Genomic DNA, 26,187 nt, shown 5'->3' with positions numbered 1-26,187 from the left:
GGAGCCCCCAGGCGCTCTTTGCCACCTACGGGGTAAATAGATCTTATATTGGAAAAGCAGGAGACATGCAACACTATTTTTGATGTTAACAATTCAAAAAATTTTTAAAGCAATCTGACATTGGTGGGGTACATGCCGTTCTGTAATTGAATGCAATTGTGTTTTCTATTCTCGTCTGGGTAAAGCTGACCTTTGATTTGATTTAGTTCAAGCAATATTTCAACACTGCAGTGGAGCACTGCACGACCCCCCCAAACCCGGCCCCAGCTTACAGTCCAGCTGGGGCCAGGCCCCTGCCCTGGATGGAAATCAATGGTCTGCACACAGGGACACAGCCTGGCTTTGACAGGTCGGGGAAAACTTTCTCACAGTAGGTGGCAAGTCTTCAAACTATGAAATGCTTAAGGCGTCAAACAAACTTTTGACGAGTATACACAGAACAAGAATTGCAAGTGCTCAAAGATTTCAAGGGATTTCCATTTTGATGAAAAATGTTGACGCATATGTCATCAGATCTCTCAATAAGATGACACATGAGGTAGGTGGCCCAGGACAGAAAATGAAGTTTAGAGTTATAACCTCAACTTCAGCAGCTGTTTGAATGGAATGAGGGACTTCAGGCAAGAAAGGAGAAGTGGCTGTGAGTCACAGGAAGTTCGTGACAGATGGGCCTTGGGACACGTTACCCGTCCCTGTGCCTGTTACCCATAAAGCCAGGAAGGAGAGGAAGTCTGGCATTTCTGTTGGAAGCCCTCTTGTCTCCTTTCTCATCCCAGCCTGTTCAGACCCAGTGCCTTGTGACCTTAGGGAAGTTTCTGGCTTTCCAGTGCAGCTCTCTTCAGAATATAATAAACAGCAGAGCACTTAAAACTAGAGCTCTGGTCGGCCCCTTCCTTGCTGTGTTTTCTTAGGCAAGTTACTTAGCCTCCCTGAACTTCAGCGCCTTCATTTGAGTAGAAAAAAATAAAGCCGTCTGCATTTCGTGGTTGTGAAAATGTAGTGAACGAAGGCAGGAGCCTAGACTTACCAAGTGCTAAGTGCTTCCCCTTAATTCATTTATTTGCTAAACCATCCCCAAGGGAGGTACTGTTATCCCATTTTGGGGAAACTGAGATACAGAGATGTTATGGAATTATCCAAGAACAAGAAGTTGGTCAGCAGGGGAAGCAGGATTTGAACCCAGGCAGTCTGGCTGCAAGTCGGTTCACTAAACTATACACCCGAGGGAATATTTATTCCATGTTAATTTTATACCCCTTCCTTCAAATGCCAACCACAGCCAACTACCTTGCCCTGTCTCCACACTCGTCTGCCCCCCTGGAACGCATGTCTTCTTGACTCTCAAAAATTAAAGCAGACTCAAAGGCCCATACCATGATTTCTAGGTATTACCAGCAAATCGACAGGCAGAAAACTATGATATTTTCCCTGAGTAAAGTCCAGCATGACATGCACAACCACCTGGGATTGAGCCCCATTAGAAAGGCCAAAACAAGCCAGATTTGCATCCTGAATATACAGAACATGGTAACCAGGCCACCAACTCAACACAGAATCTAGCCGAAGTGATCGAGAAATGTAAGACCTGAATTAGGTTGTTGGGACACATATGGTGCTGCCCTTAAGTCAATGACGTGGGACGTTCTCCCTCTGAAGGGACAAATGCCAGCCCTAAGTTCTTTCTTGTTCTTTACTGGCAAAGTTCTCACGAGGCTCAGAGGGCTCTACATCCTTCGAGAAGGTATTTGAGAAGTCCCTGAATGGGGAGGTCAGTTGTCACCATAATCCTCATCAGGGGAAGCTGACAAATGCTCCAGGTCACAGCAAAATGCCATGTAGTTAGCACACTTCCCAACCTGAAAGAGCGCAGTTCTCATGGGAAGTGCCATTTGCGTGCACCACGGGGTACACGCACACCCAGAAACGTGTAACTTGCCAGCCTGGGGCATGGTTGGAAGACATCCCTCAGCTGTTCCACCTACCCTTCATGGCCAGATTCCACAGATCCAGAAAATGATCTGTAATCCCAAAAAGCAACCTCTGGCCTTCTGTTGTTAAAAGGTGTCTGTGTTGCCGTAACTTGGGACAGGGCCGGACACCTGGAAAACTAAGAGCTAAGATCTTGGCTGAGTCCTACTCACAGGGGAGACTGGCAATCTGGCAATCTGCCACATCACAGAGGCTGTGGCCTCATCCATATGGCATAGCTATAAAACACGGAGAAACTCCACAGGACCCACATAAGCTCAGGAACTAGCCCCAGATCAGCATAAGCAATGGTGAGACTCATGTAGCCACCATGGGGGACACAGCAGTTGACAAGAGCTCAGCAAATTATGGAAATGGAGGATGGGGGAGTTGAGGAACTTCCTAGAGAGGCTGAGAGGATGATCTACCCCAGAGAGGAAAGAAGCTTCAGCCCCAGCATGTGCGTTTTCCCATCAGGGCTTCCAGAAAGCCCTGATTGCTATGCAGAAGTAACCACTCAAGTGGGGCCTGCATCCATGGGCCACCTGGAGTTGAAGAAGAGCCTGCAGTCAAGATCTCAGGATCTGGGAGAAGAGCAAGCACGAGGACAAAGTGGATGCCTGAGCAGAAAATGCTCAGCAGGATTCAGGGTAACAAGACCATTAGGTATCACTAAGCAATGCACGCGAAGTCGCTGAAAAGGAAGAAGAGTAGGAAAGACACTACAGAGCAAAGAACACCTCATTCTCCAGTCCCATCCTGATTCTGGCAGCACCAGTCCCACTAGAAAGGCCTTAGCTTGGTCAGTTTTCAGTTTCTGCTGGTCACCCCACCTGGAAAGGACAGATTCATCAAAGCAGGGACACAGTGAGGCAGGTGGCTGTGGGTGGAGAGGGAGGCTGAAGGGCAGGGCTAGGGCCTAGGCTGAGGAAGGAGGCAGTTCTTCCCCCTCCCCAGGGCCCTGGCAGGAGCAGATGCAAGTCTGTGAGGCCCAGAACCGACACGATGCAGGGGCAGACTTTATAAAAAATATGTAAATGCATTGCTAAGACTCCTCAGAGCAGGTTGCAAGGGGGCCATGAAAGCGACACTCTTTTAGTTTCCCAGTAAATGCGCATTATACCTCTGAGTTCAGGGTAAAGTTCTGAAAAATAAACTTTGTGGAAGAAAGAAGTTTAAGACTGCTTTAAGAATTTCTGTCACTAGTATTAACTTTGAGCCCTGCTAACCCGGGTTCATACAAAGGAATCAATTCTACTATTACATGTGCTGGATTTTTTAACTTTTGAAAGCATTTTCTCCTGACCCTTACAATACTGGGTGAAAGAGAAAGGGAAGCTATTTTATTTTCTATCCGATTCATCCCACAAAGATGAACTGACTGCCTACCCTGCCTACCACTGTGCTGTGCCTGGGAAGGAACCATGAACAAGGTCCACGAAGGGGAGAGAGTCTAGTGGTCAGGCACAGAACTTGGTCCTGCCTGTCCTCCCAAGTTTCCAATATAAAGTATCTTTGGGTTGTTTTGCCAAATCTCAATTTTGAGGCAAGGAAACCTGAGGCCTAGAGAGGATGGCCAAGGCCAAGGCCAAACAGCCAGGAACAACAGGGAAGTAGAACAGCTCAGACTTATTATGAGTCACCTAGGAACTCTCTACCAGATCACCACAGAAATCATCTCATTTAACCTTTAACTATCCTCAGGGTGGCTCATCTCCATACTTCAGGTAAACAGAGCACCAGGAAGATCAAAACTCAACCAAGGTTCATACTTACTGAAAAATAGAGCCTGAATTTGTTACCAAAACAATCTTTACACAGGGCTCAAAACTCTTTTGCTTTTACCAGTATTTTCCAGTCTTCAATCATTTACAAACTAGTTTCACAAATTTTACCATATCCACATAAGATGATGTTTTCTTTAATTATTTTTTCCTATTTAATATCCTTTCAATATCTATAAAACTGCAATCTGATATAGGATGGGATTAACAGATACCATCCATGCACTGCCTGAAATCATCTCAGATATCACCCAGAACTCACTCAAAGAAACATTTGTCTTTGTTGATCTCCATCTCACAGGGTAAGAATCTAGACATTTCTAGGGTTTCTGAAAATGGGTCCATTTTTTGCATTTCCTTGAAGTTGCAATCATGACAGGCATTTAAGAAGAATTGAATATTACTTATACTGACTCCCAGACATCAATGGGATGTCAACCTTGTAGCTGTTCTCTGGTTAAGAAATACGATGACCAGAAAGTTTAGCAAAAAGTTCCAGTGTTGGGAAAACTTGATTAGCCACCTCTGGTAGCTTTCTTCCCTGGACTTCTCATGAGTACAACTTCCAGAACAACTAGAAGATTTGTCTATGACTTAATTCTTAACAACTGGAGGCCTTCCCAAATGGAAGATCATCACAACAGCACATGACAGCACTGTAGAAAGGGAACTGCATGGGGCACCAAGGGTTGTGCGAACTTGAAGAAGTCACCTCCCCTTTCAGGATCAGATTATACTCCAGAACAGTAGCCCCACTGTTTTATACATCTCTCTATCTCAGCACCCAGAACAGTGATGGACATGGTTGAATGACTGAATCAACCAAGTCATTTATCTATAAATGAATTAGTTTGCCTCAGTCTCTTTCAATAAATGGAAATAAAATGATGCTTGAGTCCAGCAAACCATAAGACTAGAAGACAGTATTTGAGTAGGGGCTTCCATACCCATAACTCATCCAATGGGTTCAGCAGATGCAAGCTGAAGAGAGAAAAAGATAAATCCTCCAAGTGGATCACAAAAACAGGATCCAGTGGCACCAGGACAGGTGACTAGATAGGCCATCAGTTCTCTAAGATTCAAGGGGTAGTGTCCAAAGGGTTTGATAATCTTCAGGCAACTGATCCAAGCCTCAAGTCTTGGTCCCATAGTTATCAATGACTTGAATGAGAACAAAGAAAGTTATTCATCAAATTCCTAGACGACAGGAAACAAGCAGCAACAGATGTAACACATGGCAAAATCAGAATGTAAAATAGTCTGGGTAGGATTAAATGGCATAGGGAATCTAAATATGGAAATTAGAAAAGATACATATTTTCCCTTTAGTTAGAAAAGTCAGCAGCACAATTTAGAAAGGGAGACCAAGCAACTTGCAATTGTCTTTTTAAAAGAATCTGCCATTTTGATTGGCCGCTCATGGGTTATGAGTCAACGGGAGCCGTGAGTTCCAGAAAGCCTAATGCAATCTTAGATTGCATGAACAAAAGTACAGCACTCAGAACAAGGGAGCCAAAAGTCCCTTTCTCTTCCACACCAGAATACTTTTGTAATTTCTGGTAAATTACAGACATAAACACACAGAGACATCCTCAGAGAACACAGGCAGAAATTTGGGAGGAAAAGTACTCCAAGAAAGGAATGGAGGACATTTAGCCTAGAAATATCAAAGGCTCCAGGAAGAAAGGGAAAAACAGTAGAGCTGTCTTCAACTTTTCAAGGAAAATAGAATTGAACTTGTTCCCTGGAAATGATAACATGAGAGTGAATATTTTCTGACAGAGCTGTTGACACCAAAATGAGCTACCTTCTGAAAGGTAGGTCACTACTTCAGGAAATGATGTGTGCTAGAGAAGGTGAACAAGGGCAGAGCTCTGAACCAGATCACTCCAAGGATCCTTCCAGCTCTGAGAGAAACGGTACAGAGGGTGAAGCCCATCAAGCTAGGACCAGGGTGTCAGAGCAGATAAACACAGGCCTGAAGGAATCAGAACCGACATTTCCCCAATGCAGGTCCTCTCTGAAACACAGAGGGTTATTCAAAATCAGCACGAGTTTACTGACTTCCTCTAGGAAGAAAGAAGTAGCAATTCTGTGCATTGCCCTCTAGAACTGAGATCTGAAAGAAGATGGTAGGAACTGAAGAACCAGTTACAGGGGAGTAAAGGGGACAAGATGGAGGAGAGGGAGGGATGTTCTCTCTGTACAGCCATGCATTCTCTTCTCCAACCTAACTCATGTCTCCAATTGCTCAAAGGAGAAAAAGAGTTCTGTTTCTAAGGCAGCCTCCACTAGATCTGAAACTGCTGGATGACTCAGGCCATCAGACAGTTTCAACAGTTCCAGGGGTTGAGGGGCAGAAGAGCCCAACCAGATGGTCAGAAAGGTATCACTGTCATCTAAGAGTAACATGGGCTGCTGCTTACTGAGCTTCTCCGATGTGCCAGACATTGTGTTGGGTTTTACATTTTACATTGCAAGGTAGATGTTATTTTATAGCTGTGGAATTAAGTCTCAGAGAGGTCACATGTCTTGGCTGAGATGTCAACAGTCCAAAACAATCATAGCTCATATTCACTGAATATTTCTTAGGTACCAAATGGTGTTTTCAAGCAATTAAATGTTTTATCTCATTTATCCCTCCTAACAACCCTAGATAGGTTCTCTGTTATCTCCATTTTACAGATAAGAAAAAGTGACCCAAAAGGGGTTAACCAACTTATTTGCAAAGTCACATAGCTACAAAGCCAAGTATGCTCACACTCTTTGCTCAGCAGCATCTCTGGGTAGTGTAAAAAATAACCCAGTTCTACTCGTGGTCAACCAGATAGGGATCCTTAAGTAGATCAGGAAGGACTGAGGTTTTGACCAGTAGCCCACAGGTCAAGGAAAAAGCTCCCAGGGTGATCCAGCCATACAGCCAGCAATGGTCCAGTGGGAAGCCACTCACAGCTGACCCGGGGGCCCAAGTACCACCACATCTCCCCACTGTGAAGCGACACCTCCTCTGTACCACCCTCAAGATAGCTTTACTTTCTTTTGTCAGCAGGTCCCACTTTGCCACTGCCTCTTCCGTCCAAGGAAAGCATAGCTCTGTCTGTCCAAGAAAAATCTGGTTTAAACTCTAGCGCTATACCACTATACACCATTTCTTCATTTGCCAAATGAATCACAAACTGGGAGTCCTTTCAGCAAAGGTCAGTTTACTCCATTCCCTCCTCAGACAACAACAAAAAAAGGGTAAAGTACCTCCCTGGAGCAGAAGTAGCAGTTGGCCCATGCTAGGCAGCAATCAGAACCACCGCCCATAGTGATAACGAAAAGCAAATCCACTTTCACTGGACTTCATTATCACCTCTGAATCCTCTAGATCATCATGCCATTCTTGCCTGCACCCAGCGGACTGTTCTCACTGGCCTCTGTCCCATAGCAGGCCACAGCCTGGGAGGTTGCACTGTGACTTCTGCAGCCAATGCCTGGGTCAGCAGACCGCCTGCTCCTCAGACACTTCAGTGGCATGCAGTAAACTGCCTGGGCACTTACCAGATCAGAGGTAAAGATTTCACTTTTTAAAGATCAGAGTTCAAACGCCTAACAGACTAAATCAAATGACTACAGGGAAGATGAATTGCATTTTCCTTTTAGAAGTAAACACTAACTTTCACTTACCTGTATCAAGTTGCAACTCTCAGTGCTTATATACACAGAAGTATCCCCTGTCTATAAATCTGTCCATGCAAGCAACCATATGATCCAACAAAAAATAATATATATATACAGTTGGCAGCAACCTGCACCCTGAACTGTCCCTCATACCAAGCCTGTGCCATTCCTGTCTAGGGATTTTTCTTGGCTTCCCAGAGAAGGCCAGAGCATTCACTGCAGCAAACAGCTTCCCTAGTTTTGTTCCCAGTGCTTCCCTCAGCTCAGAGAAGCCCTAGCACACAGCTAGTGATGAGAAAAAGCTCTCAAGGAAGACCTAAAAGGAACAAGTCCCAGGTCAGTGGGCAGGTCAATGTTCAATTCCAAAGGGATGCATAGGAAGGCTTTGCTTACTTGGACTGGAATTCTTGATCTGCTGTAATGTCCTCAGAACTTTATGTATGTCTTTCATGCTGGTGTCTTTCTGGCTGTATAAAAGAAGTCTCCGAGCATCTGAGAACAGGCGAGACACACTGTAAAGAGTGCAAGAAGAATAGAAAAACCCTGATTAGGCCAGTGCCTCTCCCACTTTAAGAATGTGACTACTGTGTCCATCTGCCCTGTCTGGTTTCCAGAACCTCTACTGGACAATCCCACCCACTACCCTGGCCAAGTCTCAATGACAACCTGGGCTCCCACCCACCACCCTGCCTCAGATGGCCTTCCCATGACCCAAATCAAGCTCAAAGGCTCAAAGGCCAGCTCATCTCTCTCTCTCTCTCTCTTTCTCTCTCACTCTCTCTCTCTCTCTCTCTCTCTCTCTCACACACACACACACACACACACACACATACACACAGACCAGCATGCCCACGAGTGCCTCCAGGACAGACTGATCTACAAGGCACAGTGAGTCCATGATAATCTTAAAGTCTCATGAAATGATTTCACTTTTTATAAAGTCAAAATTAAAATAAATATAGCAAGAATGCACACACAGTCATGAATCTACCCTGGATTATATTTGCCTTTACACCAACAGTCATAAAATATAATTTTTAATAATTTTGTATGGAAGAAAGGGCCCATGAAGGCTCCAAAGCCTGTGGTCCATGAACCTTATAATGTGGCCCTGCCAGCCCCAGCTGCCGCTCCCCCAGAATTGTCTTCAAGGAGGTCCTTAGTACACTCTAATTTGTGTCATGGTTCCATATATTTGAAGAATCATCAATGACTTGTTTGGCAGATGCTTATTAATCTCATGCTTATGTCCACATTGAAGCCAGGAGCCAGGAATACAAACCCAAGGCAGCATCCTGTGCTCAGGATCTCCTACCCAAGAGAGAAAGACCTGCAGACGCAGTGGCATTACCTCTGAGCAAAGGAGGTAAGAGCACGGATCTGAGGACACCAGAAAGGGCTCTGCCAGTCTGGGTCTGAAGCTCCTTGGAGGTCACATCCTTTCCAGGGTGCATCTTTGTGCCTGCCCCTGCTCCCTAAATTCTAGAACCATCCCTTCCAGATGTGTAGTAAATCTGCTGAATGAGCTGGAGCCCGTGCATAGTGTCTCCCTTCACTGCTCACCAGTCTGTGTGCAGAACAGCCTCCACCCAGACAGCTGAGGTATGTATCACTGCTACTCCAAGAAGGCATCAGAGTCGGTTCACGGCCTTAAATCTTGGCAGGCAGCCTCCCTTCCCTCATTCTGCAGACTTTTCCACACAAACCTTTACAGAAGCAACTTTGCTCAATTCCAGCCATCCATAACCCTCCAGAGAGCAAGAAGGGAAGGATAAGTATTAACTGACAAGTCTGAGAAAGAAAGTCTGATCCGGTACTTACATGGACTTGTTAAAGTTTCCAACAACCCCTGGGGCCTCACCAGGGGTTGGATAACGGAAACAGGGGTTGTTGGCATTACAGATAATCCCCTGCAACCAAGGAAGTGTTCCTGCGGAGGGCATGGCTTTATTTGGAAAGTGACCTGTTGAAATCGAGGAGAAGAAAAACACAGGGAGAAACATTAATTCCTTGAAGACATTTTGAGACTCCCCCCCACCCAAGGTTTTGTCCCAATTCTGTGGGTCCCATTCCCCTTATCCCAGAGACCTGCCTCCTCTGGATTAATCTGACCCTGAGCTGGAAACCTGGTATCAGATAATAGTTCTCAATCTATGTGGTATCATCTGTAGAGTGGGATTCAGGACACCAGCCTTGGAGAAGTGATGAGCAGGATAGATCAGACCATGTGCAGGAAGTGCCCGGCAAGTCGCAAGTGTTTTGCCAGCATTTCTCCACCTCGGACCACCAGCATTATCTCTCAGAGACTCAAAGGGCCCCTGGGGATGACCTAATCCAATTTCTTCACACTCTAAGAGGAAACTATAGCAAGACAGAGAACCAATGAAGAACACTTGAGGAGTCAGCAAGCACAGCTGGGAGCAGAACCTTACATCTCCATGATTCCAGTTCCAGCCCTTCCTCACACTGTGGCCTCCTTGGTAAACTAGCTCTTCTTAGTTGTCTCTGGTACTCTCCTGGTTTGCCAAATGTCTGTCAGTTTCCTCCTCCACCAGCTCCCAAACTTCTCAAGGGCACCTTGAAAACATGCTGACTTGGGGTCAGATGTCATCTGTGAAGCTACTTTTGTTTTGTTGCTGTTGTTCTGTCACTTGTCAAAACAAGGAGGCCCCATCCTCCAGGTGAACTCCTCACCCATCTCTCCCTTCATGGTGGGAGCTTCCTACAAACAGGATGATGGGGCATGGGGCATGTCTGGGCTGGCTCCGAGGCTTCGAAGGCACAAGGTGGCATGTGGCAGTCACCCATGGGTGCCCTGGATCAGGAGCTCTTATCACAAGGACCTATTCATGTTTGAACAGAAAGACCGTGGCACTATCTTTCATCATATTCTCAGGATTAACTGTGACCCCAAAGAGTTGGCAACCATTAAGAACCACAGCTTTTAGGTAGTGAAGAGCTTGCCGTTTCACAGACTTCTGGATTGACCAACTGGGATTCACACTGAGACCCTGCAACTTGCTAAGCAACAACTTTGGTCAAGTCACTGACAGACTCTCTAAGCCTTAGTCTTCTCAACTATAAAATGGTGATAAAAATACATGTGCCAAGTATTACATGAGCTCTTCTAGGTAAAGTACTTTTGCAGAGTGCCTAGCACAGAATAAAAGCTCAATGAATGTCTGTGAGGATTCTGGAGGTCCTGTGGTGTGAGCCTATAGTAGTAGTTCCTCTGTTATTGCCCAGCCAAAATACTCCTTCAGTCTCACGGCTACCATCTTCCTCCAAAGTAGGCCCCTCATTTGTTTTATTCACCCTTCTATTTTCATGCAAATGGACTAACATAGCCTCCCCAGAAGTTAACCCAAAGCCAGAGCTCGCTGCACTTGGCATGTCAGTATTAGGGCCCTTCTATCTTTCTTCTGTCCATACTCCAACCAGAGAGAACAACATCCAAAGCAAGGATCCAATTCCTGCAGTCACTCTCTGCAGGGACTCTGGCCTGTTGAACATTTACTCAGTTAATCTCTTTATCTCCCTGTTAACAGTTCAAGGAAAACCAAACAAAGCCCCTTGCCTAAGTCAGCTGCTCCTCATTCAGAGATTTATGTAATCCAACCAAATACTCCAAGAACCAAGGGATTCTCCCCTTTCAACTCCAAAAGATACGGAACTAAGAACAGAGGTTCAGCCAAAGGAAGCACAGGGCGGTGAAGGTATTTCCGGCTGCCCTTCCATGGAAAAAGCAAAGGCCCTTCCTTGCATGTTGTCTCCCATCTCATTTGCAAACAAAACAAGACAGGACTAGGCACTAGGTGCACAGGACGACAGCATAAAAAACTTCCAGGACCCAGGGAAGTTATCGGAACCTTGAGGACTCCCACTGAACTGAGGTTTATGGGGAAGAACTGTACACCAGTCCTTTGTTCCCAAAGACAAGACATCTCCACACACTTCACCTTAACTTTCATCTCTGTCCTTCCAACTAGGTCCCTGAGAAGGTGGTGAGAGCAGGAAGTAGTCTGCAAGAAGTGCATGGATGGATGGGAGAAGTCTCATCTGTCCTCCCTATGTCCAAGAATTCCACAGATTTCTAAAAATCTATGGTCTGGGGTCAGAGGGATTTGGGTCAGAACTCAACAACTTACCCAAGATCACAACCCCAGTGCAGGGGAGAGGCAGCATCCCAACAAACCCCAATTTGTGGGTGCCAAAGTCTGCACTATTTCCATTCCACTACCTTCCCTGTATGTGATTATTCCAGAAAGGGAACTGCCTAGGGGACGAAAATGCTGAACTTGCCCTAAAACATACTTCTGCAGGGCTAAGGGGAATGCTTACATAAAATCAAATATCCATGTGCTAATCAATCAACAAAAACCTCTGAGATTCTAAAAGAGAAAGCAGAATTACCTCACAGGCTCATAAATGGAGGAAGGATTTCATTATATGCGCCACTCCTTTTTTGGTGAAATAAGATAATCATGCCTGGGGGAAAGTTCTTGAGGTTTTGTTGTTGTTGTTCTTGTTGTTTTGGTGTGTGTGTGTGTGTGTGTGTATGTGTTTAACTTGAATATTATGATGTGTATTAGCAAATTAGCATGTAAATAACTGCTGCTCTGTGCTGTGAAAGAGATGGGGCCAGACCAAGAGACACAATTAAAAGTAGCCTTGGCCTCCACAGCTTTCCTAGAAAGAACAGAGCACTATAAATCTGTGGGTCTGGAGGGAGGTGTAGGAATGGTTGGCTAGTGGCAAGAAAAGTCCCTGGAACAGTGAAGCTGAGGTCTCAGCTGAATGCATACATAGATTTGGACTTTCCTGCAGTGTCAATCCATTCTTTGAGCCCTGCCACAGAAAAAGACTATGGCTGTCGGGTGATAACACTGACAACAATAATGTGAGAGAGGTATTATTATTCCCTCTTTTACAAGAAAGTAAAGTTACTCGCTCACCATGTAAGTCTAGTAAATGCTGATGCCAGGATTCAAACCCAGATAACCTTGCATTCTTTTTCATCACTATTCTATTTTTCCCCACTCACCATAAAGGGTCATCAGAGATGACCTGAATTTGATTGCATTTCCGTCCTTATTAGCAACTCCCTGCACCTGTGTGAGCCCCAATTTACTCAGCAAGAAATTAAAATGAATGATAATAAAGTCTAGGAGGTTGTTATGAGAATCAAATGAAATACTGTCAGTCAAATTGAAATGTTCTGCACAAAGGCCGCTTAAAAATATGTGTTCTATAATTTTAAATTGTGCGTTTCAGACTTTAATACACATGATAAAGACCAGCAGGACCAGATAACAGCAGTATCAAGGTTTTGCCTTAAGAGTGCTTTTTAATCACCACTTTCTGAACACTCTTTAAAGTTACTTTATTTTCATGATTTAAAATGTATGAAACAGATGGTAGCTATTGTTATTACTATTATCATTATTCACTAGGGATCAAAATCAAAATATTAGACGCCTAGATTTTCTGTTCTAAGCTATTTTTGTTGTTTCCTAGAGTCTTTGGGAAAGATAAACTCAGCCCATGTTTACTGCCTGAATTTTACATGCCAGAAGTGAGTCTCAGGCATGACCCACAGTTACTCACATTCATGTTGTTCATAAGGTGGGTAGCTCAGCCGAACAGAGATTAGGATCAGGAAGATGAACAGAGGCCAGGCCACTTCCAGCAAGAGCTGACACTGAGTAAGAAATAAAACAGAGCAGTGTGATTCAAAAAGTAATATGGTACCCAACACTACTGGCTCTGAGAAATCCACAGAGAAATTCATTAACAATTAATCCATTTCTCCAGCTTCTCCCTCCCTGAGCTTTAATAACACTGAACTGTTTGCAGTTCTCACCTTGTAATATACCATTGCACACCTGTATGCATGCCTTAAGTCAGGAAGGATGCTTCCCTGCCAGCTTTATCAGGCTCACATCTACTATGTCTTCAAGACTCAACCAGGCATAATGTCCTTTACCAAATGACAGTCTGACAAGCCCAGTTTCCTGGATTCCCCCAGTAACTCAAGTACATTCCTCCCACTGCATCGCCACAAGTTCTTGAAATCATCTGTTTCTACCACTGGCTTTCGCCCCACCTTCCCCCCGCCACCACCACCATAGCCTTAACATCACACTGGGAACATTTTCCATTGCAGAAAATACTCTCTTAAAATATGGCTCTTAATGGCCACTTGATATTTCCATTCTCTGACAAGATCATAATTTAACTTTCCTGCTACTCCTGGTACTTCAGAGTGTTTTAACAGGAGTTTCGTTTTGTTATTTGTTGTTTGCTATTTTGCTATTTCAAAATTGACTTTTAACTTCCTAAGACCTTTGATATGGTTTCCATTAAACTCATCATTGAATCTTCTTTGGGGAAAGAAATACAAGATAATAACCATGTATGTTCTAGGGTGATAAGAACACGTGACATTTTTTAATGCTTTCTTATGTTTTCTAAATTTTCCATAACAAGCAGGTATTAATTCTTTAATGAAAAAAAAAAAAAAAAAAACACCCTACTGTTACCAGAAAACTATAAAGGCAAGTGAATCCATCTCTGGAAGAAAATATGCTAACTGTGGGGTTCCCAAGGCCAAGGTGGGGCTGATTTTGCTAAATATTTCTATAAATAATCCCCAAAAGGCAAAACACACTGAAATGTCCAAGCTTGCAAATGACATTCAGCCTGTTCCCTTTTATTTTGTACTAATTTTTTATTAATGTCTTTTTATTTCATACTAATTTTAAGTCAATATGCATTTGTACCAAAATATGTTGTCCCCCTTAAATACATACAACTTTTATTTGTCAGTTATACCTCAACAATGCTGTAGGAAATAAAACTATTTCCTTTCTGCCAGAACAAAGCCTTGACTCTATAAAAATATATGTCTCTACCAGCTGAACTGGAAGTCCCTCCTCTGGAAGGGACTCAGGTCCCCAGGTACTCTGTGCCTTTATCAGCACTTGGCACAGCAGGGCCCTATTTATATAGGAGTTTCTCCCACAATGTCACACTCTTCTCATTAAGCCTGCCACATGATAAAGGCTTAAAAGTGTTTCTTGGGTGAGAGAATGAACTGAAGTTTATAAAATGATGATGGAAACATAAATCAACTGGGCCCTTAGGGAAAGCGATGTGGCAATATGTATTTAAAAGTCATGCTTATCCCCATTGGCCAAATAATATTCCTGGAAATTCATCCTAGGGAACTAAATTTAAATCAAAAAGCTATATACATCAAGTTATTCATTGAAACATTATAATTGCAAAATATTGGAAACAACTTAATTGCACAGCAATAGGGAAGTGATTAAATTATTGTACATCTACTTGGCAGTATATTATGCAGTCATTATAACAATGTTTATGAAACAGACACCATTAACCGAAAATAAAATTTAATAAAAAAGGACACAAGCATTCCAAGCTTACAGCTAAATAAAACACTTACAAATATTAACAAAGATAGGAATAAAACTTTTAAAAAAGGACAAGACTGGAAATAAATTCAGAAAAGAATAATGAACCTTGAAGAAAATAAAAGTAGAGAGAGCATAAGTAAGATAAATAGTCATCAACCTTGAAGCTCTAAAGGCTACCATTTGCACTTGTAGGATAAACAGAAGCTACTCTTCATTTAGAGCCTATATGTACTAGGCATATTTTCTACAGATTATTTCATTTAGTCCTCAGAACAACCCTGTGAGGTAAGAACCATTACTGTCTCCACTTCATAGGGCTAAGGCTCAAGGAAGGGTGAATCACAGAACCTGTGAGCAACAGAGCTGAGATTAGTGGCCAGTTCTGTCCATCTCTAGGTCACATAGAATCCTATTTGATTCTGCAGGTGTCTCAAGCAGGAAATGGCCCCACTAGGTGGCAGGGACTAAAAACAGCAGCAGGTTCCACAGACAGAAGATGAATTCACAGCTTGCAGATTTATAAAAGGTACAGCCAATATTGAGCACCTACTGTGCATTCAGGGATTTTTGTGTATCTCATCTTCAACATTTAATCCATGATAAGACCATGGGGTAGATTGTATCATTACTATTTAGAAGTGAAGAACTAAGGTTCAGATAAATTATGGAATCAGAGCCTAAAAGGAGACTGCACCAACGTTTGAATTTACGTTTCAACGTTTAAACTGACCCCTACATTTGTGCTCTGGTCATGCTGTCATGCTCCCGCTCACTGAACAACGTTGGGAACAAATCCATTTTAAGATCTGCCCCTTAAGTGGAACCCTGCACTTGCCAGTCCTGCAGAGCACTGATCTAACCCAATGAATCAGGCCTTATGTTTCTGGACATCTCTGCAGATCCACATCTAGAACCCTGTAGAGCAGCAGATGCTCAAAATATGTTGGTTACTTGAAAAAATGAATGGATCTTCCCCATGACACTGCAGCAAAAGGCACAGGAAAATCTTACAAACCATTGTCAGTAGCTAAAGCCAGTGCAGATCAGGCAAAGAGGTAAGATTACGGATAACAATAATAATGGCCAATACTTAAAATACATCTCACTATGTACCATTCAGTATGCTACATGCTTTGCAAATATTGACTCATTTAATCTTCGAACTCAATTAGTAGTGTTATTATAATACCCACTTTATAGCTGAGGAAACTGAGGGTCAAGGAGTGAATAAATTGCCCAAGAGTATAAGATGAGTAAGTAGCAGAACTAATGTTCAAAGTCAATTGACTTAAAGAGACCCTGATCATAGCCACTATGCACACCAACCTCCTTAGGCCCTCTGCCCTCCTACATCCAGAATGTGTAGACCCCTGATCTTTCAAAGCCCTGCTGAGCACAGACACTAACATGCACTGATAAGGTGACTAAAGACACTGCCACCAATATCCACACCACCCAAATGAGGGAACTCATGAGACAAAATTCGGTCCCTTTCTCCCTTACCTCTAAAAACACTTCTATTATTGAACACAGAACTCACCTTCCAAGATCAGGGGATGTTCTAGGTGTTTCTTTTCCTAATAGCCTCCCTCTAGAGGGCTGCTTCAGGAATGCAGTTCTTGGTCCACTCATCAAAATCAGGTTTCTCCTCCACCACTAACCTTAGCACTTTTAGTAAGCACAGGCCATCATGAATAACGTAGAAATAAAAGCTGAACCTTTACCATAATAAACTTACACAGAAAACTCTTAGGTCTTGCTTTGGTACACCACCAAACTCCACACCTCCCCACCATGGAGCTGGGAAGACGAGGCACACTGTTTCCAAAAGAGGTTTGTCATCAAAGTCCAAGATGCCCTGGGGAAAGCCACAGCACCACTGTGTACTTCCCATTGATAGTCCTCAGGATGATGTGGGGCTGCCTTATCAATAGCGGTGCCACTGACGTTTTGAACAACTGTAGTGGGAGACTCCTACTAACTGTAGAGTGTTCAGCAGCATCCCTGCCTCTGCCTCTACATATCAGCAGCACACACACACCCGGATTGTAACAATTAGAAATAGTCTCCAGACACTACCAAAAGCCCCAGGGTCGGGGAGGGGGTTTGCCCCTAGATAAGAACAACTGCTCTAGAGTAACTGTAAAAATTAAATATTTCCTTTAAAGGATTGAGGACAGAGTCCAGCTGGTCAAGACTATTATCATCATCATGTTATTCAATATGCATCACACTATTTTTGAATCCTCATTCAGAACTGTGTCAAGACCTCACACACTATGCATGTTCACTGTCCCCTGAGTGTTCACTGCTGCTGGTTGCAGAAGTTCATATACCATAATTCAGTCACTTTGCCAAAGCATTTAGCTACCTAGCCTGAGGACAGTCATGGCACTCTTAAATTCTCAAGATTTATGCATATTAATTCAAAGTTGGGCACAGCAAGGACCATGTTTAAAGAATACAGAAACCAGTGGAATAAAGTTTGGCCTTAGGCAAAGGTCTCCTGAATAATGGAAGCCCAAAAAATTCCGTTCAAGCTGAAAAAAGAAATCACTGTTTCTTGGTACTGAGTTGAAAATGCTTGAGATTTCAATGGGGCATGAAACAAGAAACAAAAAGAATATACATCAGAAATGCAGAGATGAAAATGTCCTTCCATTTACAGCATCTAGAAGAGACCACAAAATGGACTAAAAATCTGCAACTGAATTGAAAATGGGTAAATTAATCAGAACCAAGGTAAATCTAAATAATGGTATTGCTGTAGGCCTGTGATAATCAGCTAAATTTATATTATGTGAGAGGAGGAAAAATATTACTATTCACAATAGGAACAGACACATAAACAGAAAAGCTACACATTCACTTAATGCTGAATATTCCAGAACTTTAGTGAGGTAAATAAAGGAAGATGGGACTTAATGAAAGCCAAGTCATGCTACTTGATGGGAACATTTAATATCCAAATTTTCCAAGCCAATTTATAGACTTAACACAATTTCACTTAAAATAGTGATAGACATTTTTAGAACTTCATATGGTAATAATATCAATGAGAAAAAGAAATAGATGAAAACACCAATGGATATCCTAAGAGGCCAAATAAAAGGAAAGAATAAGACAAACTCCCCCAGGTATCAGAATGGTCACCAAAATAAGGGCACTCCTTTGGTTATCTTAACACACAAGTAACAAACACCTGTCAACCAAATGAATAACTCCAAAACAGCCCCCCGCACTGATAAGGGTCTATGAATGTCCCCAAATTAACTCCACTACGAAAGCAACAGGGACAACACTATATAAATGTAAGGAAAATTTAATATTAGACCCATTTCTAACACTGTATATGCTTCAATGAGATGTGGGAAAATTGAAGTGCAATCTGAAAGATCAGTACTATCAGATCAGTGCTATCAGATCAATGTAATCAGATCAAGGAAAATACAATTTCTAAAACCAGGCCTGCCCTCCTGGAACTATAGAGCCTGACACATTGATGATAGATTTTTAAATTGGTTCTATCCTTTGGAAGGACATCTGATCATACACTTCAAGGGCCATTTCCCTTTGTCCCAGTAATCCTAGTCTTGAGATTTTAGCCTAAGGAAATAATATAAAAGTAAGAAAAGTCTATGTGCATAAAATCTTAACAATAATTTATTTGTAACAGAAAACACTGGGAGCAAATTAAATGTTGGTAATAGGGTTTGAACTTATAAAATGAAAACTGCATTGATGGCTTACTGTACAGTCATGTGGAACATAAATGGTATCATCTCATGATTGGAGCCAAAGATCCAGCCGCTCCTTCTAGTAACTTACTAATAGTACTTTCTTCACCTGTGAAACAGACGTTGCAATGCATACGTCTCAGAATCACTGTGAAAATTGAGATATAATAGGTATAAAAGCACTTCCAAAACTACCAAACATAGCCTACACTTAGGAATCATTATTCTAACTATAAAGATTATTTGGGAACATGGGATCATACACACCAAATAACGTTAAAAAAGAAAACAGAGCATAAAATGGTATGTAATCATTAATTACCTCCTGGGACTCTCCTCATTCAAGTTCCCTTAGTGCCAAGAACCACAAGACTGATCCTAGAGGTCACCGCCTGCCTACCTCAAAGATTCCTTGTGAACCTAAAATAAAATCAGCTATCCTTCCCCAGCTGCAAGACCTTGTATGATCTGGCCCTACCTATACCCATTCCATCCCTAGTCAGTTTTCCTTCACTCCACCAGTGCCACTGATTTCTTTTGGTTCCTTGATCCAAGAACATATACCCACACCCCAGTCTCTATGCCTGGAAGGCAGGGTCCCTGATCTCAGAACCCCTGATCATTGGCCAGCACTGCTGCTCAAGTTTCAGGGCTCTATCTAAGCTTGACCTTTCATTCTAAATGAAGTCCCTACTCCCATTAGTACCACAGTTTGTCTGGTTGTTTCCTTCATAACACTGATCACAGTTTATAATTATATATGTATATATATAAAAAATTCACCAGGTATTGAACTCAGGGGCACTTGACCTCTGAACCACATCCCCAGCCCTATTTTATATTTTATTTAGAGACAGGGTCTCACTGAGTTTCTTAATGCCTCACTTTTGCTGATGCTGGTTTTGAACTCACAATCCTCCTGCCTCCCACTTAATTGATTGATTCCTTATTATTAAAAGAGTGCCCAAAGAGTAGTACCTCTAAGTTACACAAAAATTAGAATTGTCTATTTTCCCATCCACATGACTGATCAGACCTAATTTTTAAAGTTAATGGTAAAGGAAAAAGGAAAGAGACCACAGGGACCACCCTCACTCTGTTCCATGGAGACCTTGGCCTCTGGCTCAGCCTAATACCAGATAAAGAGCCTAAAAACTCTGAAGTCCTTCCCCATTCCTGTCCCAAACCCTGTTTGCACTGAATGACTGCCACCCACACAAGCTAACTGTTACTTTGAACCCAAACTGAGCTTTGCACCTAACTTTCGCAACTCAATTCAATGTATCCTTTACCCAACAGAAATAGTAGAAAACTAAGCTGGCTGATGGTCCTCATGAGTCTGCACAATGGAGGCCCAGGACAGGGGTCCCCTGGACACATCAGCAAACAAGGACACTGAGAAGGGCCAAGCCACCTTTCAACAAGGTTGCTCTGGGGTGTACTGCTCAGTTCTAGGCTTTAACATGTTCTTTCTATTCCTCCCAGAAGCAGCAAACAAGACCCCTGGCCCAGGAGAACCTCCTCAAGATCTGAAAATAATGGACCAGTAATACACTGACCACTCTTTCAGCCAATTCTCTTTAATCATGACCCAAGTCCCAGGTTCTATGCTGGGCTCTAAGACCAAGTGTATGCGTACCTGGATCTCAGGTGTAGGGAAACATGGGATGATTTCCATGCATTGTGGGCAAGAGCTATCAGGCAGGTATCAGTCCGGGCTGGCTCTGACTATATGAGCTAACAAAGTGGCACCAAAACCCTTAGTAGGTTCCAATGTCTACACAATATAATGTAGAATCTTAAGCCAGGTGGATTGAGAAGTAACCACCAGTTAGAATCTCAGATTCAGGAACATAAAAACTTCTGTGCCAATAAAGCCAAGCCTACTAAGAAGGACCTGGCCTGTGGGGCAACCAGGAGATTCGTTCTGGTGCTGTTTTCATGATGGACCCTCTCTGAACCCTAGGTCCATCAAGAATACAAGGGACAGGTCAGATCTTTTCAGCACCAGCTCTGACAATCTGAGCATCCGTGACTTGAAATAAACCACCATTCTTTCTGATTCAGCAAAATGAATTTCCTTTAGAAATCATGAAGAGAAGCAACACAAACACTAGCAAGCAGTGGCATAGCGTCTCAAAAAGACCTTTGTGTCAGGGGATTGTGTTTCTACTTCCTTCTTCAACAAGAACTCTGCACAAATTGCCTTTAACTAAGCCTCCCTATCTCTCTAATCCTAAAGCTTGTAAAGGCTTAAGTAATACTGAGCAAAAGGCAACAAGCTCAAAACCAGTGTAGACTGGCCCAGGCTGGAGGACCCAACCCACATCCTGTTCTAGTATGCTCTTGATTCCTTTCCTGGTCAAGCACAGAAAAACTCTTCACCACCATTTCCTCTTCCCACAAGTTGGGCACTGCAAGGGAAGGAAAGGACTGTGATAGATGGAATGAGAAGATCACAGCCTCTGGTCCCAGCTCAGGTGCTGCCCAGATGACCTGGGGGAAATCCCCCCTATGCTCTGTGTCTCGGTTTTCTCGCCTATAAAAGCAGAAGTTTGAACTGGACTACCCTTGAAGCCCTGCCCCCTTTCACTGTTAATATGATTTTTTTTCATGACTCACTAATGGACACACCATGGCAAAAATAATTTCCCACCAAGAAGGTTGCTGCCACTCGGTTGAAAAGAAGCAGGGAACATGGACCCCATAGTAGCTAAGAAATGAGGATAAAGACAAACCTTCTAGAAAATGGAAATTCCACTGCCTGGGACCAACTGCAAGAGGCAAGAGTTAAGGCAAGGAAGAAGTAAGAAACTTCAAGATTTTGAATAGAGGATAGAAAAAAAAAAAAAAAATGATACTACTAAAAGGCAATCTGGCACAGTGGTGTGGAATACCAGCTCCGGAGTCAGATTATCTGGATATCAACCTTACCTGCGTTGCGTTCCTTATCAGCAGTGTGGGCCTCTGGCAAACTACTTAACCTCTCTTGTCTATCAAATCCCTCATAACATGAGAACTGACAGCTCTAACACGAGAAAAAAAATAGCACTTTCTGGGGCCTTAAAAGGAATAATCCAATTAATAATCCACTTCATGCCTGGCACATGGACACTCACTCTAAATGTTTGTTTTTATTATATTCATATGATGTTATGCATTATGTTTTACTACTATTTTGACTAAAACAGGAAACATCTGGAGAGCTAGTCCCTGCTCTCTTACTAGTGATCATGAGATTCAGGGCCCCCATTTGTAACATGAGAAGCTGAACAAAATCAGTGTTTCTCAAGTAGAAGTGGTATGCATACTTTTGGTGCATTATACTTGAGTTCTCTGTGAGAATTTTAAACATTTTGTGTTTTCATTTCAAGGGTCATCTAAACAAATCCTGATAAACATATCTGGATTTTCCAAATGCTTACTTTAAATCAAGTCCTGGCACAAGACTTCAAAGCCCAAGTTTATGTTCGTGCGTACGATTGTGTTGGCACCAAGACTGAGAAAGGAACAGATGCAAACTCGATTTATGAATGATGGGACTGAACCAAATGAAAGTCAAATGATATCAAATGAAACTCGTTCGAGTAGAAAAATGAATGGAGAATTGAATCATTAGCACACAGAAATAGAGACTGGCCAAACTCAAAAGGATCAGTGCTGTACCACCCACTTAGGAACATATTCATGTTGCAGTTTATAATCTGCATTATAGCTAAGCAATGTCAGTTATCTTATCACATTTATGGTGCTAAATTTTAATTGTATTATTTCGCAATTTTGTTTGCATTTAATTTGTAAATATATATGGGTCATCTAGTTGTATCACAGCCTATAAGGGTGTATATATTTAGTTTTACATACGAGCATACTTAAGTAACATTAAAATAGAAATTTAGTGAACACAAACTTAGTGACATTTTTTGTTCTTTTAAAGAAGATCCAAGCATTATTCTACTTTGCAAAACACTGAAATAAATTCTCTCCAAGGTTCTTTACTGCTCTTTGAGTTTTTGAAAGATGAACATTTGGGATATAGACAAGTTGAGCTTCATTAAGACAGTGAAATAGGGGTGCAGGTTTGGAATTTAGGAAATAGTTAGGACAGGAAAGAGAGATTTAGAAACCAACTACAGAGAGATGTAGCTAAGCCAGGAGGACTAGATGGGATCACTAAGGAAGGGCAGACAGAGATAAAGCAGCAAAGAGCTGATGCCTGAGCTTCAGAGAGATCACCCTGCTTTTTAGCCCTCCTGTTTCTCTGGAAAAATACCAAGCACCTGTGCATTAAAGATGACCTCCTCAGGATTACTCAAGGCATTACTGACACATCTGAGAGGTGAGTGGCATAAGAATCCTCCACAGAAATAAGGCAGGCCTCAGTTATTATATTTCTCCAGGCCTACAATCAAAGTTGGAAGGACAGGGCACAGTCTGACAGCAAGAGATCCAGGAAATGATCTCTAAGAGCTGAGCCATTATCTCACTTCACTCCCAACTCCCAGAAATACAAGGGCCCATGATGTGCTCTTGGAGAGCCAGGAGACTCCCAGGGCTATAGCAAAAGGAAACATTGGGGTGACCAGGGGCAATTGTCTACCAGGTTTCAGAGGTCAGAACTCATGTGTCTAGGGGCTAGCACAAACCAAAGCCAACACTTCTGCCTGGTTGCAAATCTTCCCGCTGTGCTAAACCACAAGGCCACATCAGGATCACACAGTCCTGAGTCCACAAGTGCTAGATTCATTCAGTCTCTGTGAAAATCAAGAGCACTCCTTTCCCTCCCTCCTCCAACCCCCAACTCAGCACCATGGAGGAGAGCTGAGAGAACCCCACAGAGAAACCCACACTTACTGTTTGTCTTCTTCTGAAAGTAAGGTTCTTCCATAGCAGCAACCTCAACTGAGGCCAATAAGCCATGTTACCTCAGCCAGCACCCAAAGCAACCTGCTTGTGGCTCAGGAGCCCTACAGGCAGTGGCCGAAGCTCACAGCAGACGCTGTGGCTGGTCATTAACTGAAAGATAAAGCAGAGGGGAGAGATCTGTCAGTTATTGATGCAAAGTCGTACACCAATGAGGGCTGTAGCTCCAGCCCTCTCACCTGAGACCGCCAGAACCCAAGTCTACGTCAAAGCTGCTCCTCCATGGTCAGGAGTCCTGGACTCCAGCCTCGGGATTCTCCAGCAAACAGGGTTTCAGGATGTTTTCTGGCAGTAGACTGGTAGCTAGTCATTACAGTCCTAATCATTTGAACTCCATTGGTGTGATCATTTGGGAATGAAAAATGCACTTAGGAAAATGGATTCAAGGGAGCAAACTTAGGTGATCAAAACACTGAGGACAGAAATGGCACATTGGAATCCCAGACTTGTTTCCCTGCTCTAAAAGTACCTCCCCTTACATAAAATGTCAGCAGCATTGATAAATTTTGCCTCAAGCCTGGAGTGACTATTATGCTATTTCCTAAAACTCGCTGCAGACAGAATTTTCATGTGGTCACAAAGTTGGGTCCTTCAAATGATAAATGGCACCATCAATAAAGCAGTTTCCCTGTCTGGAAAGCCTCAACGTGACTTTGATGACTGTGAATGAGCACCAAAGAAATGCCACCAATATCTGGCTCCTAGGTGATAAAGACAATCCGAGTGCTGCGTCTCCATGGAAAGAAAACGACACCCCGTGGAGAAGCCAAGGCTGCTGAGGCAGACACAGTCAGCGGCTGTGAAACTGACAAGCTCCTACAGCCGGGGCCCAGATGTGCTTCTGGCCCTGCTCTACCTGCACCTGGGCACACGGCCTGACTACCCCTTGTCAGGTGTCATAGCTGCCTCCTTGGAGAAGGGTTTCACCATGCTGGGACAAGGAGTTCTCATAAACTGGAGATACAAGATTCTGTGTGTTCCAGCTGCCCACCCAACAGCTGTATTTATTTAATGCTGAAATAATCCCAAGTAGTTATGCTAACATTAAAGCTGAGAAAGAGGCAAAAAATGAAAAGTGAAGAAAAAAAAAAAGGGGGGGAGAGAGAGAGAAAGAGAGACACATGCACAGGTTAAAGTTGGACCCTGTCAGCACTTGGTAGTCATGAACCCTCAACAGAACCAGAGAACAGCTTGATTTATGAAAAAATAAATAATGATTGTGGCTTCTAGTGGCACAGGGGCAGGGTGGGACATTAGGTAAAAGGAACCAACAGCAAAAGGAACTAAGAATGTAGCAACCGCTTAGGGGTCTGAAACAAAAAACTGGACTGAAAATCCTTGAGTCCAGGGAAGATCTCAGTGCAAAGGTCACCCTGCAATAGGGTTTTGTCCTTTTGTCCCCCACCTTGCAAAGGCTCTGATTAAAAACATCTAGGGAAGAAAAGAGACTAGAGGGAATTTTCAGTGTCTGAGAAGAAGGGATGACCTATCATTACATATTCTACTTCATTCTTTAGCAATCCAATAAATCAGGAATTCTTTTGAGATAGTCCAGATCAATCTTTTCTTTATTATTTGTCGAGCAAACTGCTAATAGGCACAGACCCCCAAAGTTTCTCATGCCAAAAAGAGAAAGGCTTAAACCAGAACCACCACGTCAGTTTGCAGTTCCTTGATTAAAGATGTCAACTGGCACTGGGCGCAGTGGCACACACCTGTAATCCCAGCAGCTCAGGAGGCTGAGGCAGGAGGATTGAGAGTTCAAAGCCAGCCTCAGCAATGGCCAGGTGCCAACCATTCAGTGAGACCCTGTCTCTAAATAAAATACAAAATAGGGCTGGGGATGTGTCCTAGTGGTCAAGTGCCCCTGAGTTCAATCCCCAGTACTCAGGAAAAAAAAAAAAAAAGATGTCAACTGACCTCATGGCATGAGGAGACATTGGGAGGCCGTGTTTATAATCCCAAATTGTTTTGTAAATGGACAAGAATAGGAGAGAGCTTGTACTCCAGAATCCCCCCAAAATAAATAATCAGCTAGATTTTTCTCCTGTAGGAAGCTGCTCTCTGGAATCACTTAGTTGATTTATACGCTACATGAATCTTTTCAGATCCCCAAGGTAATATGGGAAGGCTGGAACAAAGTTATTAAAATAGGAAAACTAACCTGAAAGAAAGAGCCCAGACATGAATTAGCCCCAGCTTCCCAAGCATGTGTCCATGATCAAGGCTTCACGCTCACTGAGCACCAATTTCCTCATTATAAAGAGGGGGGACAATACCTGCCTGCCATGGTAATCTGAGGACTAAATGAGATAATATAAGTTCTCAACACCATCCATGGTGAAACCTAAGTGCCAAAGAAATATGAGTTCCTTTCTTCCTACTCATATTTCTCTGTTTTATTATAACCCACATAAATGGTTATATCCGTTCAAACTGGCCATTCCATTATTTCTAGCAAATGCATTGTGAGTTCCTGGAAAGGAAGAGGGGTAAAGTAGGAAGGATGAAATCTGAGTAGCCTAAAGCTGGGGTCTCCAGGGCTAAACCCAAGTACAGAATTTCCTCCCGTGAACTGTGCGTGGAGAAGCTCAGAGGAAGAGAAGAACCTCCACAGTGCTCTTGAGAAAAGGAGAAAAGGAAAGCCAGGAGGAGGTTTCTTGAACATCA

At 43.0% G+C, this 26,187-nt stretch overlaps 1 protein-coding gene across 2 annotated transcripts in view; it reads right to left on the bottom strand.

Annotated features, from left to right (window-relative positions):
• Abca1 (ATP binding cassette subfamily A member 1) overlaps positions 1 to 26,187 on the bottom strand; it is a 130,677-nt gene that overhangs the window by 85,647 nt on the left and 18,843 nt on the right. For both annotated transcript variants that reach the window (XM_047524080.1, XM_047524081.1), the window contains exons 2-5: positions 23,449 to 23,610; positions 13,023 to 13,116; positions 9,237 to 9,378; positions 7,809 to 7,927 (exon numbers count right to left, since the gene is read on the bottom strand). In XM_047524080.1, the coding sequence (XP_047380036.1) occupies positions 7,809 to 7,927; positions 9,237 to 9,378; positions 13,023 to 13,116; positions 23,449 to 23,514 (421 nt within the window). In that variant the 5' untranslated portion in view covers positions 23,515 to 23,610. The remainder of the gene's footprint in view (positions 1 to 7,808; positions 7,928 to 9,236; positions 9,379 to 13,022; positions 13,117 to 23,448; positions 23,611 to 26,187) is intronic.

Source organism: Sciurus carolinensis, chromosome 14, assembly GCF_902686445.1.
Source record: "Sciurus carolinensis chromosome 14, mSciCar1.2, whole genome shotgun sequence".
NCBI lineage: Eukaryota > Metazoa > Chordata > Mammalia > Rodentia > Sciuridae > Sciurus > Sciurus carolinensis.
The sequence above is the reverse complement of the archived record's forward strand: the minus strand, read 5'-3'. Positions and strand labels throughout refer to the sequence as shown.